General features: G+C 48.1%; 1 protein-coding gene across 2 annotated transcripts in view; it reads left to right on the top strand.

Moving 5' to 3' along the window:
• Positions 1–8854: 8854 nt before the first annotated feature.
• The window catches only part of LOC144781577 (adenylosuccinate synthetase isozyme 2-like), a 57454-nt gene continuing 52050 nt past the window's right edge, over positions 8855–14258 (top strand). Inside the window, exons 1-5 of one of the 2 annotated variants that reach the window (XM_078660490.1) lie at positions 8855–9072; positions 9801–9903; positions 11281–11349; positions 11688–11738; positions 11907–11973. In XM_078660490.1, the coding sequence (XP_078516616.1) occupies positions 8917–9072; positions 9801–9903; positions 11281–11349; positions 11688–11738; positions 11907–11973 (446 nt within the window). In that variant the 5' untranslated portion in view covers positions 8855–8916. Of the gene's footprint in view, positions 9073–9380; positions 9492–9800; positions 9904–11280; positions 11350–11687; positions 11739–11906; positions 11974–14258 lie in introns of those variants that run through there. The other variant, XM_078660491.1, reaches the window with a different exon arrangement.

Raw genomic sequence — 14258 nt, 5'->3', positions numbered from 1 at the left:
CCAACAGATCAGTTACCAATTTAAGCAGGGATCAGAACTTAAGTCCAGTCCCGCCAAGTATCACTCTTCAGGCGTGACGCTAACGCATTTCAGTGTGGTGTTACCGCAACACCGCACTGAAATGCATTGTCACGCATTTTTTGCCAGTGACTGGCACTCTGCTGACAGCACTGAAACGACGCCTCTGACACCTCTGTGCCATGCGCCCGGCCCGGACCGCAGCAGACTTAACCTGCCAAGCTCAGTTTTACTAGTTGTTGTTGTTGTAAAAGCTTTATTTCGATACGTAAATATCTTAAAAGCGATACATACAAAATTACATTTTCAAGGCTTATGGTAACATACATTTATGATTGCTAAAATAAAATTTTTACAGTTAAAAGATTGTACTCTCACTAGTGCGCATCTACAATGTTACAATCTGCCCGGCTGCTGCCTGAAGACCCGGGCGGGGTTACCTTACAGGCAGCTCTGTGGCGCCGTGGGGGGGCGAATGTGACCTCGCGCCCTGGAACAGGAAACGAGGCTGGGCTGGAGTCGGACTCGACTGGAGTTGAGTTTGTTGCAAGGGGCTGGCGCCAAATTCAATCATGGCACGGCCCGCAGCATTGCGCTGTCTGCTGCAGCTCATATGGCATGCATGGGCCACATCCCGGGTGCTGTCAGCTCTGCGGCCGAATCAATTATTAATTGCTGTAGCCAGCCAAGGAAGACAGGAGTGTGTGACACGGGGTGCAGAGGCTGCCTGGACAGCCTTTTACTGGACGGCCCCGCTGAACAGCCATATAGCCCTGATACGTACCACGGTCTTCGCCAATGCTCATTTTGCCTATACAGTACTGCATGCACACGCAGGAGGAGCCATAGGAGAGAGACCGTATACTGCAGCAGCCCGGGGGAGAAGCTGAGTGCCTGCCAGCTGGCGGAGGTAGATGATAAAGTGTGTATGCTTCATGTCCACGCTCACTTACTTCAGGGGTTTAGTTGTCTGATGCTCATTGGATGCTGGGCGGGAGGTGTATATTCAAGCTGGTGTGATAATAAATGGCATGCGGGTACTGCAAGGTGCTGATTGCACAATGTGTGATGAGGCTCCTGTCTTAGTGATCCCGGCGTGGCTATGGCTACCTGTGAGTGGGGCACTCTCTGCCCATCCTGGAGAACACTGGAGGCGGGCTGGGGTCACCGGACGGCAAACTCCTATTCCAGTGGCCCACGGTAGTTCACACCCTGATCTTGCCAATGCCTTCAGCCTCCTGGCCAGCCTTGGTAGAGTCTATCGCAGAGTCTATCGCTGCCGCCAATGGAGCTTCATAACCACAGCAATCCTATCTGCAGCTGAAATATGTTAAATTTACCAGCCTGTGTCTCGTACGGCGCAATCAGGTGCCTGCTGGTAGTAATGCTCAGAAGGTGACATAGGTTGCTGGACCTGCGCCGTGTGAGGAGTATATCTAACTGCATGTTTCATGTTGTTTGGGCCTCTCTGAAATCGGTTCCCTCTTGAGAGAGAGGCCCAGACCATATGCTTTCCTGATTTTACGGGAAGGAGGGGCCCACCACAAAGGCTGGCAATCTCCGTTTGGCAAAGGCTGAAAGCACAAGCCTCAAAACAACACACAACCGAAAACAGCTCCTGGGCTAGTGTGCAGTCTTGATTTAATATATTACAAATGAGCTTTCTGATATTTATATGATTCCAAGTGTATGACTTAGACATGACTCTGATACATGGAAGTCATTTAACAATTATTTATTACGCTGTGCACCAGTTAATTTTCAGTTTCTCGTTCCTTAAATGAGTGTAATTACTCATATTTCTGTTTACCTCATATTCATAGCTTGATTTTGCCTGCGAGAAAGTGTCACTCATATTCATTAAAACGTCACTCATAATTACTCTTAAAATATGAAAATGTCACACATGGCAATCTGATACCTTGGCAGCTATGTAAGTCTCTGTGGTTAAAAGTCAGCACGTTACTAGATTTTTTAGGTTTCGAAACCTGGCGAGGGGCGAAGCCCCTCCCAGATCGAAATCTATTGTTTTCAATAGTGAGGTTAGGACAGCCTCTGTTTCCAATTGGCTAGCTCCATAAATGGAGGCTAGCCATTGGGAGGCAGAGGCTGTCAATCGCGCTTTCTCACGAAAACGCGATTCGGGGGCGTTTCTGGTGCTTTTTTTAAGCCCCGCCCCTTTGTCCCGGGCCGCGCTGCGATTGGCTGCCGGCCCGGGACACCCCCGTGACGTCATTTCCCGGGCCGCGCTGTGATTGGCTGCCGGCCCGGGACCTGACTTGTTTGTTTATTCTGCTGCCTGTCTTCTTGCCATCTTGTGGTTTATAGAGTTATTTTGTACACCCACTGTTTTCTAGGCCCTCTCCCACTCATCTCTGCGCCGGAGTAGCTCCTCTAGCAGGCCTATCACTCGGTGCCGTCAGGTGTGGTCCGCTCGAGGGCAGCGAGTCTGATTTCCGCCGCGCACTTCACCGCGTCTGCACCGGTGTTGTAACCAGATGGTGGGTTTGATGGCCCTCACGGTCTATTTCCTCCGACTCCTGCTGGTGGACTGTTACGGATGAGCACCCTTAGAGTTGTTAGACCTTCGGTGTCTGTGCTCGAGTGCTGCACGTTTTCACCGGACTTGGCAGTAATTATCTTACGCCGGTCGCTTACATCCACTGCATCCCGGGTCAGTTCAGCTGACTCAATGGGCCCCAGCCGCACCGGAGTACTACGCACACTGGTGGTCCTTCTTATGTCCCCGACCTCGGGTGCACCGTCCGACTGCGGTTTGTCGATGCACGGTGGTGGCTGCTTAACTTTTCCCCGTCAGTCGCGTCTACCTCAGTCCTGCATCGGCCCTTCAGAGCCCGGGAGCAGCCTTCACTCGACGTCCCGGTTGCCGCGTTGCGTCAGGCCGCTTCACCCCTGATGACCGGTCACAATGTCCTTGACGTGGGGGGCAGCTTTTGAAGTTGCCGCCTCCGGAGGCTCTGGGTGACTTGCGCAACTCTATCGTGCGACCTCCGGTGCCCGGCCGCGCCGGCAAAAAGCTGCAGTTGTGCGGGGCCTCTTCGGACACCAGTGGTCTCCCCCCGCGGCTATAATGCGCCGTCGCCTGTGTCACCTCCGCCGCGGGTGCAGCGATCTATCTCCGCATGGCGGGCCGCGGCCGATCCAGCGCGCCCTCAGTCTCCGGCCTCCAACCTCCCACAGCCTGCACAGCGATTCTAGAGCTAAAAATACAGTGCTTAATTTGTGCCGGTGCTTAGCACCGGCACTTAATTCTCAGGGCCGGGTCTACATCTCAGTCTCACTCCCACCTCACATCAACGACTCCACTACATATTAAGTGTCACAGTAAGTAGAATGGACTTTGCAAACTGTCTCCTGAGCCCCGGTGAAGAGTGCTGGTGCTGCCGAGCCATCAGCCGATAATAAATGCATGCCACTATTTTCTGTCAGTTCAGTGTTAGAAGTGGGCGCGCCACTGTTTGGGCTGGATTTGGTTCTGTAGGGTAGGGGATGAGGCAGCCGCGGTAGCGTGCGTGTGCGTAACATTTTTCAAAACTGGAAATGAAAGTGAAAATGAAGCAAAGCTAACGCGGACTTAGGGGCTCTCTGGAGGCTGGAATTGCTGCCGCCCGCCATAGTTTGGCTGTCCTCAACGTACATGCTGCTGCCCTATCGTGTGTATGTATGGGGCACGGCTGCAGGGGTCATTTTGTGTCTGCTAAGTGTCTTCAAAAGCCACTGAGACAGCCAACATGAGTGTGCGCACTCTGCGCAGCTCCTATGTTAAGTGAGACAGCCAACATGAGTGTGCGCACTCTGCGCAGCTCCTATGTTAAGTGAGACAGCCAACATGAGTGTGCGCACTCTGCGCAGCTCCTATGTTAAGTTAGTAGCTGGCGGCAATCATGACTGCGCAGCTCTCACGGTGCACCTGGAGCTCAGGAGAACAACAGCCCTCAGGATCATTCGTCGAGTCATGCCTGGGGTCCCGTTGCCTAGGGGCAGGAGCTGGTGATGTACCTGCAGACTTACATGGGCCACTTGCACCAAACTCTGTATGTGACACGGTTTGGCAGCACCCGTTGGGACTTCACCGACACAAGGCACCACTGTAATTAAGGTGATTTATATGCACGTTAAGTTGCAAAGCTGTTGTTCTATAATTATTTTTATGTAGTGGTAAAACTGAAATTTGAAAGTGTTATATGATGTGCCAAGGCGTTTTTTTAGTCTCTGCTACTGGGTTGATTTATGACTAGTGCAGCGCGATCAGGTTGATGTGAGAGAGGGCCTTGAGGTCAGTTAGGCATCTCGTTCGATCCTTTAGTAGCTTTTGTAGCATTAAATGTCAATACTTTATAACCTTGTCGTCGTGTTTGAATTCTAATTCAAGACTTTGGAAACTAAAATGCCCAGGAGTCTGACAGAAATTCAGCTCTATATTCTATTTCCAAGCAGGCCTTGTGTCCTGATGCAGATAGGAAGTTCCAAAGTCCTCAGAGGTTTTTAGCAGGTACCGAGAATGGAATGAAGTGAGAGCTTGCTTTGAGGGATAGTGGAATTATGGGCCGTGGGGCTGAGTGAGGGCTGGGGATTATTGTAGCCATGAAATACTTTATTTGTACATTTATTTTGGGAAATGTCGGCTTTACAATGCTTTGAAGCACTTGTGTGATATGTGCACTTGCACGAATCTGTCAGAAGTAAGATAATATAGCAAGCAATAACTTTTCTGTAATCTCAACATCTATATTTATCAAACCACTAATAACATTGACATTTCGTGACTTTTGCTTCCTTATTTGCACAAATCAAACCCAAAAACATTTAAATGACATATTTTACATTCAATTACTTTATTTCAACACTTCGAGAATATTGTATGTGCTGTGTGGTTTTTAGTATTCATTGTGACTGGCTCTCTGGGCTATTCGACGCAACTACATGTACATAACTGGAATACATATGCAGTAGCCACTTTGAGAGTACTGTATGTGCTGTGTGATTTTTTAAGAACTCTTCCAAGCCTTGGAGCCACACAAGACCCATGGCTTCTGGTTTGAAGAAAAGGAAGCAAACTTATCCAAAACTAAAATGAACTAAACCAACAGGCCTCCGTATTTTTAAAGTAAGAATGTCCTTCGCATTTCATGCCTTTCAAAAGCTGTGTTTGGTACTTCTCCCATACAGGCTGCAGTATCTTCTGCTCTTTCTAGAGCTCCCATAACCCCAACGGGCTCCTTTGAACAAACTGCCACCCAGGACAGATGCAAGATATACTCCCTGTAGATCTGTGTGCATGTTCGGTATGGTTGGTAGTAGAAGTGAGGTAGGACAGGTTTGCAACCTCTCTGTGCCACGGCGACGCAACACTGACACCTGCATTTAATTGACCTGTCGAATGTCACCCTCTCCAGCTCCGATTCCTAAATCCCACTTGAGGTAACAGCCTATGGTTGCCAGAAAACCTGGCGTTAAAACAAGTATTCTAATGGCACTTTAAATATGTTTCACACTAAGGCCTAACCAGTAGTCAAAGTGGGGGAAAAAGTGGGGGAAGGGTGGGTAGAGAATCAGAGGGCGGGAATGACCTGAGGATTGGGTCAGGAGTCGGAGGTAGTGATGTGGCAAGGAAGAGCAAAACATCCCAACTGTTAGTATTTGTTTGGCATTTTACTGACCAGTGATAGCATCTTACGTTATTTAATTCCTATCAAAACATTACTTGGAGGAAGGCTCCCTTGCTGAAATTCAGATAGGGTGTTACATTTGACTTTCAGCAGTGCCATTTGAGGATGTGGGTAAGGCCCATAGGGTAAGGAGGTGGAGCAGTGGAGGAAGGGGGTGGAGCCCGGGGAAGTGGGTGGGCCCCCCAAAAACATTTGAGCACCTGGACTTCATATTTTACAAATTAAGCACTGTAAAAATACCTGCCTTATAGAAGCGTTCACCTCCTTCCTTACAGACAGACATATACCGGAGTTGCAGAGCTTACCCCTGGTAACGGATAAACGCACAGAATCAGCACTTTTTCTTATAGTGGTTAGTTTAGTTTAATTATGGTGTTCCACCCGACCAACAACAAACAAGCCGTGTTTCTTCTCGCCAGAACGTGCGCCAGCTGGCACCCATCTGTGAGTAAGGAGTGACTGAGTATGGGTTGACTAATCAAGCACTCCAGGTGCTCCCTCGGATACCTAGTTCCCTCGTAGAGTTCTCTTCCGCCAGACCGGAGACCCAGCACCTTCAGACACAAGTCCACAATAGGTACTTACCTGCCCACAGCACACAATCTCAGTCAGTTAATGAAACACTGACCACTAGTCGCATTTGCTAAGTATATGTTGTATGCATGCCATGCAATGGTCGTTTGGAAAGATATACCGCATCAGTGCTACCTTGAAGAATTACCCCCTCACCCCAGAGCAGCATGAATGAACCCCCCCACCCCATACCGTTTAGCTGTACTACTTTCGTCTCCGCCCCTTTAATAGCCGCCCTGCTGGATCGGCGCGCCGAATACAGGGTTGGTGGCACACATTGCCCCTCCCTCACCAGCGCGTTATTTCCCTTTGAGTTAACCACCTGCCCCTCTGCACCCCCGCCGCAGCATACATGCGGACGCCTGGAGTGAGCCAGGCTGAGAGAAAAGCGTGTTTTGTTCTACTTTGCAAACTTCCTCTCTCGCGCCTTTAAATTTAAACTTCCTGTCTCACGCAGACAGGCGCATGAAAAGTCAGGCAGCAGGGACATACATATGTGAGCAGCACTCCCAGCAGGCCCCTGGTTGTAGGTGCATAACATGTGTGATCTCCACTAGCAGCAGGAGTCCATGTGCGGTGCTAAACACATGACACGAGACCTTGACTGGAGGCGCGTACACATCGTACTGGCAGATCCCCTTGGTACATGCGTGGGCACTACAAGCACCAGACCTCAGCCAGGGCAGCATGCACGTGTGCACTGCATTGCCAAAAGGAGCTCTTGCATGCAGGCCCCTGTGCACTTCCCTCCGGACTGGAGCTCATGCCTGGAGGCACATACATGTGTGCACTGCCCTCCGGACGAGAGCCCATGCCTGGAGGCATATACATGTGTGCACTGCCCTCCGGACGGGAGCCCATGCCTGGAGGCACATACATGTGTGCGTTGCATTCCGAGAAGGATCCCTCTCCTGGGACCACATACATGTGCACTCCAAGCAGGAGCTACTGGCTGCTAGCACATACATGCGTGCTCTGCACTCCTGGCAGGGGCCTTCGCGTGGAAGCACATACATGTGCACTCCAAGCAGGAGCCACGCCCACTGGCTGCTTGCACTTCCATGTGTGCGATGCACTCCGAGAACAGGTCCTCTAACGGAAGCAATGCTGTGTAACAGGGCCCAGCCCCCGTCTGACACGGAGCCCAGATGTTAGCGAGCCCCCGGGGCGGCCCCTGTCACGAGCTCTCAGGATGTCTGCAGAGGCCGGCATTATCAGATCCCGGCGGCTCGTGACTCCGTCTTGTCACAAGTAGAGTATCTGTGACAGCTTTATTTGTGCGGGAGCGTCAGATAAAGAGGAAGCCTCTGCACATGTTTACAACTCGGTAAATACACGTTTCGCGTCTCTATCTTTCCCTGCTTAAAAATGTATCCCTGCAATGTATCAAACACAGGCAGACTTTCTTTAACGGTTTTGTTTTTTGCACCTTATCATATTGGTTGAAATAAAATGGCAGAAAAAATATAAAATGTTGACTTTAAGATGATAAGTACATTCTGAGTTGAGTAAGTTACGAACAAACATAGATATGGTTTTTGTACTACGATTGTGTCTGAAATCATTTTTACCGAGTCTGAGCCGAATCTATCTTTCCAGATAGTGTGTTGCTGTGTTGTATTATTCCCAAGATGGAGGGTTAGCGGAAGTAACACCCCACACTCTATGACACCTTGTGACGGTGTCACAGTAAATGTCAGAGCATGATTTTTGGTCTACTTGGAGCTTCTTCCACCAGCTATTGTTATTTTTGAAACCGCTGTTAAAAAAATCCAGGTTGCAGTCAACAGGCAAAAACAACTAGATGATGTCACAATAGGTCACGTATGGTGAATTATGTCACAATAGGTCACTTATGGTTTACAATGTCAATAGCTCAAACTTTTGCATAGGCGAAACCGTTGCATTGTAAATGCTTGTTTTTTATTGCATTTTTATGTAGCGCGAACTCGACCAGAAGGTATCAGAGCTTTACACTAGCACCAGTTGCATTACCGATGGACCCATTCAATTTTAGGCAAGGGGAGATATATAGTGATTTGCCCAGAACCACAGGATGTTTGAGCTACTCGCCAGACTCGAACCTGGCTCACCAGCTTCAAAGTCGGTAGCTTTAGCCGCATCTATGATGCAGAAAAATGCCAACGAATTATTTATAGGCATTTTAAACTATAGAGTACCACATTTGACAAAAAAATATGCTTAAATTGTCAATTTACAGCGGTTTACTCTTGTTTAGATTTAAAACAATCGTTTTAGGAGGAGCCCCTAACAAGGTGTTCTAACTTCTAAGCAAAAAAAAGTAGTACATACAAAACACATTTTACTACGTTTCTGCAGACTGAAGCATAAACGTACTACGAATCCAATTGTAGAACGTAGCTGTCTAATTATGTTACCATATCACTGCTGTAGGCTGTATCGTAAACACAATTTAGGTTATATAGTAAAACCCAGCGGGAACGCGATAGTACTCTGCAACATCACGTGACGAACCCGGATGTGAGTTTCTGTAGCGTCATGTTGCAATGGTGAAAGACCCTCCTCCATATTTGATGGGGAAGACGGGGGTCTCCGCCATGTTGGTGAGGGCGGAAGCGGTTCTTGGCGCCCTTTCCTGCTCTCTAATTGCAGCATGGCAGCTCTGAGCGGCATTACCAACGGGACGCTGGAGGGTGGCGACGGGGGCAACCGGGTGACAGTAGTGCTGGGCGCACAATGGGGCGACGAGGGCAAAGGGAAGGTAGTCGACCTGCTTGCCATGGACGCGGACCTGGTGTGCAGGTGTCAGGTAGGAGCCCGCTTAGAGGAGACGGGAAGCACCGCCCATCGAAGAGGTGGGAGTTTATTGAGGGCCAAATGTGAAGGTCAGTTAGTCAATTTGAAGGACAGGCCAATTTATTGAAATGTACATTATAATGGGCGACTGCGGTGAAAGGATAGTCCTTTTCAGGTCGGAAGTTATCTCTTGCCATGTTAGCCTATAATACACATCTCTCACAGCGAATACGCTATGATCTACCCATAATGCATCGTCAACATTTCGCAACTTTTTAAATGCTGTATCATTGTTCTCGGAGGATGTGTCGACATTGCCCACTAGGGCATTTCAGTGGCAAATATTTGTTCAGACACTTAGTTACCAAACGAAAGCCTGCACCTATTAGACCAGGTGTACTGTAAGACAAGGCTGCGGCAGTGGCTTAACAGGTGTTTTGTGTGGACTGTAATCCATCCTCCCTCCCCCTGTTTGAAATGGGAAATAATCAAACTGTAGGTTCAGTGGGCCCCTATGGGCTACGGCGCCAGTGCACCCGCTACAAATAAAGGCTACGCTCCAGCACAGTAGTGACAGCTAGGCACGCCCTTGAAGCTGCATGGGCATCGACTGAGTGGCGCGGGTGTTGTGTAGCAAGTGGAGTCTGGCACTAACCGTGCCACCTTTGTGTTTTGTCGGGAAGTGGACTAATTTGACATTTTACAGTAACTCCCCCCCCCACCCCTTTGTGTTTTAATCAGGGAGGTAACAACGCTGGACACACCGTGGTCGTGGATTCTGTGGAGTATGACTTCCACCTTCTGCCCAGTGGTGTGCTGAATAAGAAAGCCATCTCCTTCATCGGTGAGAAGAATCCTGTACTTATCCACTGGAAGCATCCAGAGAGCTGTGTGTTGCATGCCTGAGTCCCTACTGTTCTTCCTTTTTGTTTGTGACTTGCGTTAACATTGTGACACCTATCCTCCGTCCTCCTGGTGTAAATGCACAATGCTCTTTGGGACAGATTGCAATATTTTTGGATCATTGGCACACATATCCGAGGGAACAAGCATGTGGGGGGCTAGTTGGTGACAGGTATTTAACCTACGTATTTGCACTCAGGGGACAGATCAATGACGGTTTCAGACTCCGCCTGAGACCGCTCCATTTCTGCTGTAATTCCCTCACTACCTCATTGTCATGTAATTATCTGTAATTTGGTCATGATGATGGCCTTACATTGCAAATAGGCTGTAACGCCGTCTACTTTTAGGGCGAAATTTACGGAGCCTTTCTTGTGTTTACCCATTCAAATTACTCCGTATTCAATTGCATTTACTGTATGGGTATTACTACGAATACACCTTGTATATAAGTTGTTTTGTTGTGCGCCCCCTGCCCGCTGTACATACTTTCTAACGTCTCACTTGCGCCGTTCACCATTTCAGGAGCACTTGTGCACAGCATAACACAGGTCACATGCCATTTAATGTAACGCAGTGCTTTCCCTACCTTTTAAATAGATGGTACTATATACAAAAGTTTTTCTTTGTCTATTCAAATGATTGTCCCCCTGTTCTCCCGCTGTGCTCATAGTAACTACTCGTGCTCCCTTTGAAATTGTCTGACAAATAATACCCTATGAGACGTTGTATGTTACACACCGTTGCCCTGGACTCTACCGGGTTTACGGTCTACCTCCTGTAGTTTTACTGTTTGCAGGCCCACTAGTAGCATTTCATTTACAGGCCCTGGGTACATGTAGTATCACTCTAGAAGGACTAACAAGTAAAAATGCCAATTGGGTATAAGACAATGTAACCATGTTTTAGTGAGTTAGCTCAAGCACGTAACCACTGTCAACCAGTGCTAAAGTGCACAGAGCCCTAAGATGACAGAACCAAATTCAGGAAAAAGTGAAGGTGGGGAAAAGGCAAACGGTTTGGGGGTGACCCTGCAGAGAGGGCCAAGTCAAGCAATGGCAGAAAGTAGTGTGTGAAAGATATGTGGTCCGGAGAATGGAGGTAGTCTTTGTTTCAACTTCTGGGAACAGAGGGGTTTCAGATTATGTTCTCTATCTTCCTCTGTGGGCGCTAGTGTGAGTGTTACAGGTTTAGGGCCCTGTGTCACTCCCTTTGACCTGAGCCAGATTACTGTGTGTTATATGTTACGCTTGGATCTGTTTCTGTCCTCTTCTAGACTTGCTGTCCTGACACAATCTTTCTCTTGCTCTTAACTAAGGCAACGGTGTTGTGATCCATCTCCCTGGGCTCTTTGAAGAAGCTGAGAAGAACTGTAAGAAGGGGCCAGGTGAGTGCTGCATATCACCTTGTGTGGTCCCGTGTTTATTGCACCATTTCTCACCCTTGATGTATTGTTGCACTGCTTGTATTTGAATTGTATGTTTTCACTGTCTTTGTCTTATCTTATTGATGCACAATTTGTACTGCTCGCACTTTAACAGCATGTTTGTTGTATTTTTTTTTTTTGTATGGCTATGTAAGGCGAATAAAGTATACTGAACGAACCTTGTGTGTGGGATGACAGTGAGACTCTAATAACACATGCCCACTCCTGTTCTTTAGCACCACATCATCTCACTGTGTGATGGCTCTCCTCTGACCACTCTCGCTCTTCTTACTTCATAGGGCTCCATGGCTGGGAGTCACGGACAGTCATTTCAGACAGAGCACACATAGGTAAGTGACTGCTGAGGATGAAGTAAGCCTGTTAATGGAATAGCAGATGGGAAAGTGGTAGGTATGATGGGCTCTAGAGGTTTATTTATTGTTTATTTTTTGTGCTGGCGTGATGGATTCTGTACTTTTTAAAGCACCCTACAGTAAAGTCTCTGGTTTCTCTCTTAGTCTTTAACTTCCACCAAGCTGCTGATGGGATCCAGGAGCTGCAGCGGCAGCAGCAGGCTGGCAAAAAGTGAGTCTAGCCTAGAAATCTTGCTTTTCTTTGAACTTGGGGAACTGCAGGATTCGAATCCAGGATGTCCTAAGCCTATGAGGGGATAGAGCTTTGGAGTTCCTAATATAGTGCTAGTTCAGATTCCATTGGAGGCTTGAAACTTATATCAGCGCTTAACTTTCCGTCAGGTGGGTCTGTCTGGTGAGCCACCAACACCTAGGAATCTGCTTGGATACAAGTGTGTCCCTGCACACCACCATTCGTTCTTTCCTCCATTACTTAATTTGTGTTGGCAGTTGCAGGAGGTCAATCAATCAAACTGCATTTGAGAAGTGCAACACTGTTGGGTCTAGAGTCTGACTGAAGTCTGCCAGCGAGGGGGCAGCACGGAGCTGGAGGGTAAGGTCGTTCCAGGTCTAGGCAGCGATGTAGGAAAAGGATTGGCCACCGCTGCAATGGATGCAGGGGTGTGTGTGTGTGTGTGTGTGTGTTTGAGGGCGAGTGATGAGGAGCGCAGGTGTCTAGAGTGTTTGTGGGAGTTCAATTGATGTAGGCAGGTACTAGGTCATGGTGGGCTTTATAGGTATGCGTTAGGATCTTGAACAGGCATCTCTTCTGGATGGGCAGCCAGTGGAGGTCTCTCAGGTGGGAGGTAATGTGGGTTCGTTTGGGGAGGTTCAGGATGAGTCTGTAGCTTTCTGTATGGTCTGGAGTCTTCTGAGGAGCTGGGTGGAGATGCTGGCTTAGAGGGCATTGTCCTAGCCGAGGCAGCTGGTGCTAAGGCCCTGAGTGACAGTCTTTAAGGTGTTGGTTGGGATCAATCTGAAGATTCTGCTGAGCTTGCAAAGTGTGGAAGCAGGAGGCGGCTACTGGGTTGACTTGTCATTCCATTGTCAGTTGGCTGTTGAGGATGATGGCGAGGTTGCATGCATGGTGGATCGGTGTGAGTGTAGGTCCGAGTCCTGCAGGTCACAGGTTATGGTCACATGCGGAGGTGTTCTTCCCGAAGATCAGTACTTCGGCTTTGTCAGAATTGAGTTGGAGGCAGTTGTCTCTCATCCATTTGGCTACGTTGGTCATGGCGTAGCGGAAGTGGGATTTTGTGTTGCTGGGCTCCTCGGTGAGTAAGAGGATCTGTTGAGTGTCTCCTGCGTAGGAGATTATGTTGAGTCTGTCAAATCTTACATCGTCGTCTGGAGGGGTGGAAGGGGTTCATGTAGCTGTTGAACAGGGCGGGTCTGAGGGATGATCCTTGTGGTATGCTGTATATGATGTATTTAGGTGCAGAGGGGACGGAAGGCAGTCTGATGCTCTATGTGTGTCCTGTAAGGAAGGAAGTGATCCACTTGAGGGGGTCTTGCTGTATGCCTATGTTGTAGAGTCTGTGGGTAAGGTGGTGGGCATTTGCACTCATTTTTGGGGACCAAAATATACATTTCATCATCTTACTTTGACCCAGAGGAACAGAGTATAAAAGGTAACGTAAAACAGGTCATCAGTTTCAGATCATACCTGGGGATGCGCAAAAAATTGGGCATACATTTTTGCTGCTTATGTGGACTATGCTTTGGAATGGGTCTGCACCTGTAGTGGTCTAAGGTGGCACAGTTTGCATCTTCGAGATACATGCTAGTTACCACAGTCAGTTCACTCCTTTTAAAGAGATGTAAAACCCACATTTAGGTCCTAGAGCATTTGAACTCTGTGCTTGACTTTGAAAGTGGCACGCTGCCTGTGTAAGCAAGTTATACAGACCTGGACGTTGAAACTGCAAACAGATTATTATACTGCAAAGGCACACGCTCACTGGCTCAAGAAAAATCTGGGGTGAAAAAGACTTGTAAAGGGAAAGGACATTTGAAGATTTGGTGCTAGGATACTAGTTTCAGTGCCACTCACTTCAAACTCAGGCAGGGCTAATTAATAAATACATAATTAAAAAGTGCTAGGGCCCAAGGTATTCCTCAGGGTACTGCAGCTTGCATGACCCAATGCCCCTGATAGTGCTGCCTAATACAACTGCTACTGTTCTCTACTAACCATCACACTCAAACAATTGTGACAATTTGAACTGTTCAATAGCACCCAAATCTGTAAGAACGACCTGGACAAGGTACTATTATTTTAATTTTAAATACTTTTTAAATCTCTGCTTATAAATTAATACACAGTGCCACCTTGTGGTGGACTGTCAGAAGTAAGCACTGGTGGTTTGAAATAAGTGCCGGTGCTGAGCACCAGAAAACTCCGGCACAAATCAAGCCCTGCACTAAGGCCTTCGACTACTAGCTTTTTTGTTTTTG

The sequence above is a fragment of the Lissotriton helveticus genome, chromosome 9, assembly GCF_964261635.1.
Source record: "Lissotriton helveticus chromosome 9, aLisHel1.1, whole genome shotgun sequence".
Lineage (NCBI taxonomy): Eukaryota > Metazoa > Chordata > Amphibia > Caudata > Salamandridae > Lissotriton > Lissotriton helveticus.
Note: the sequence above shows the minus strand (reverse complement) of the source record. Positions and strands in the feature narration are given on the sequence as shown.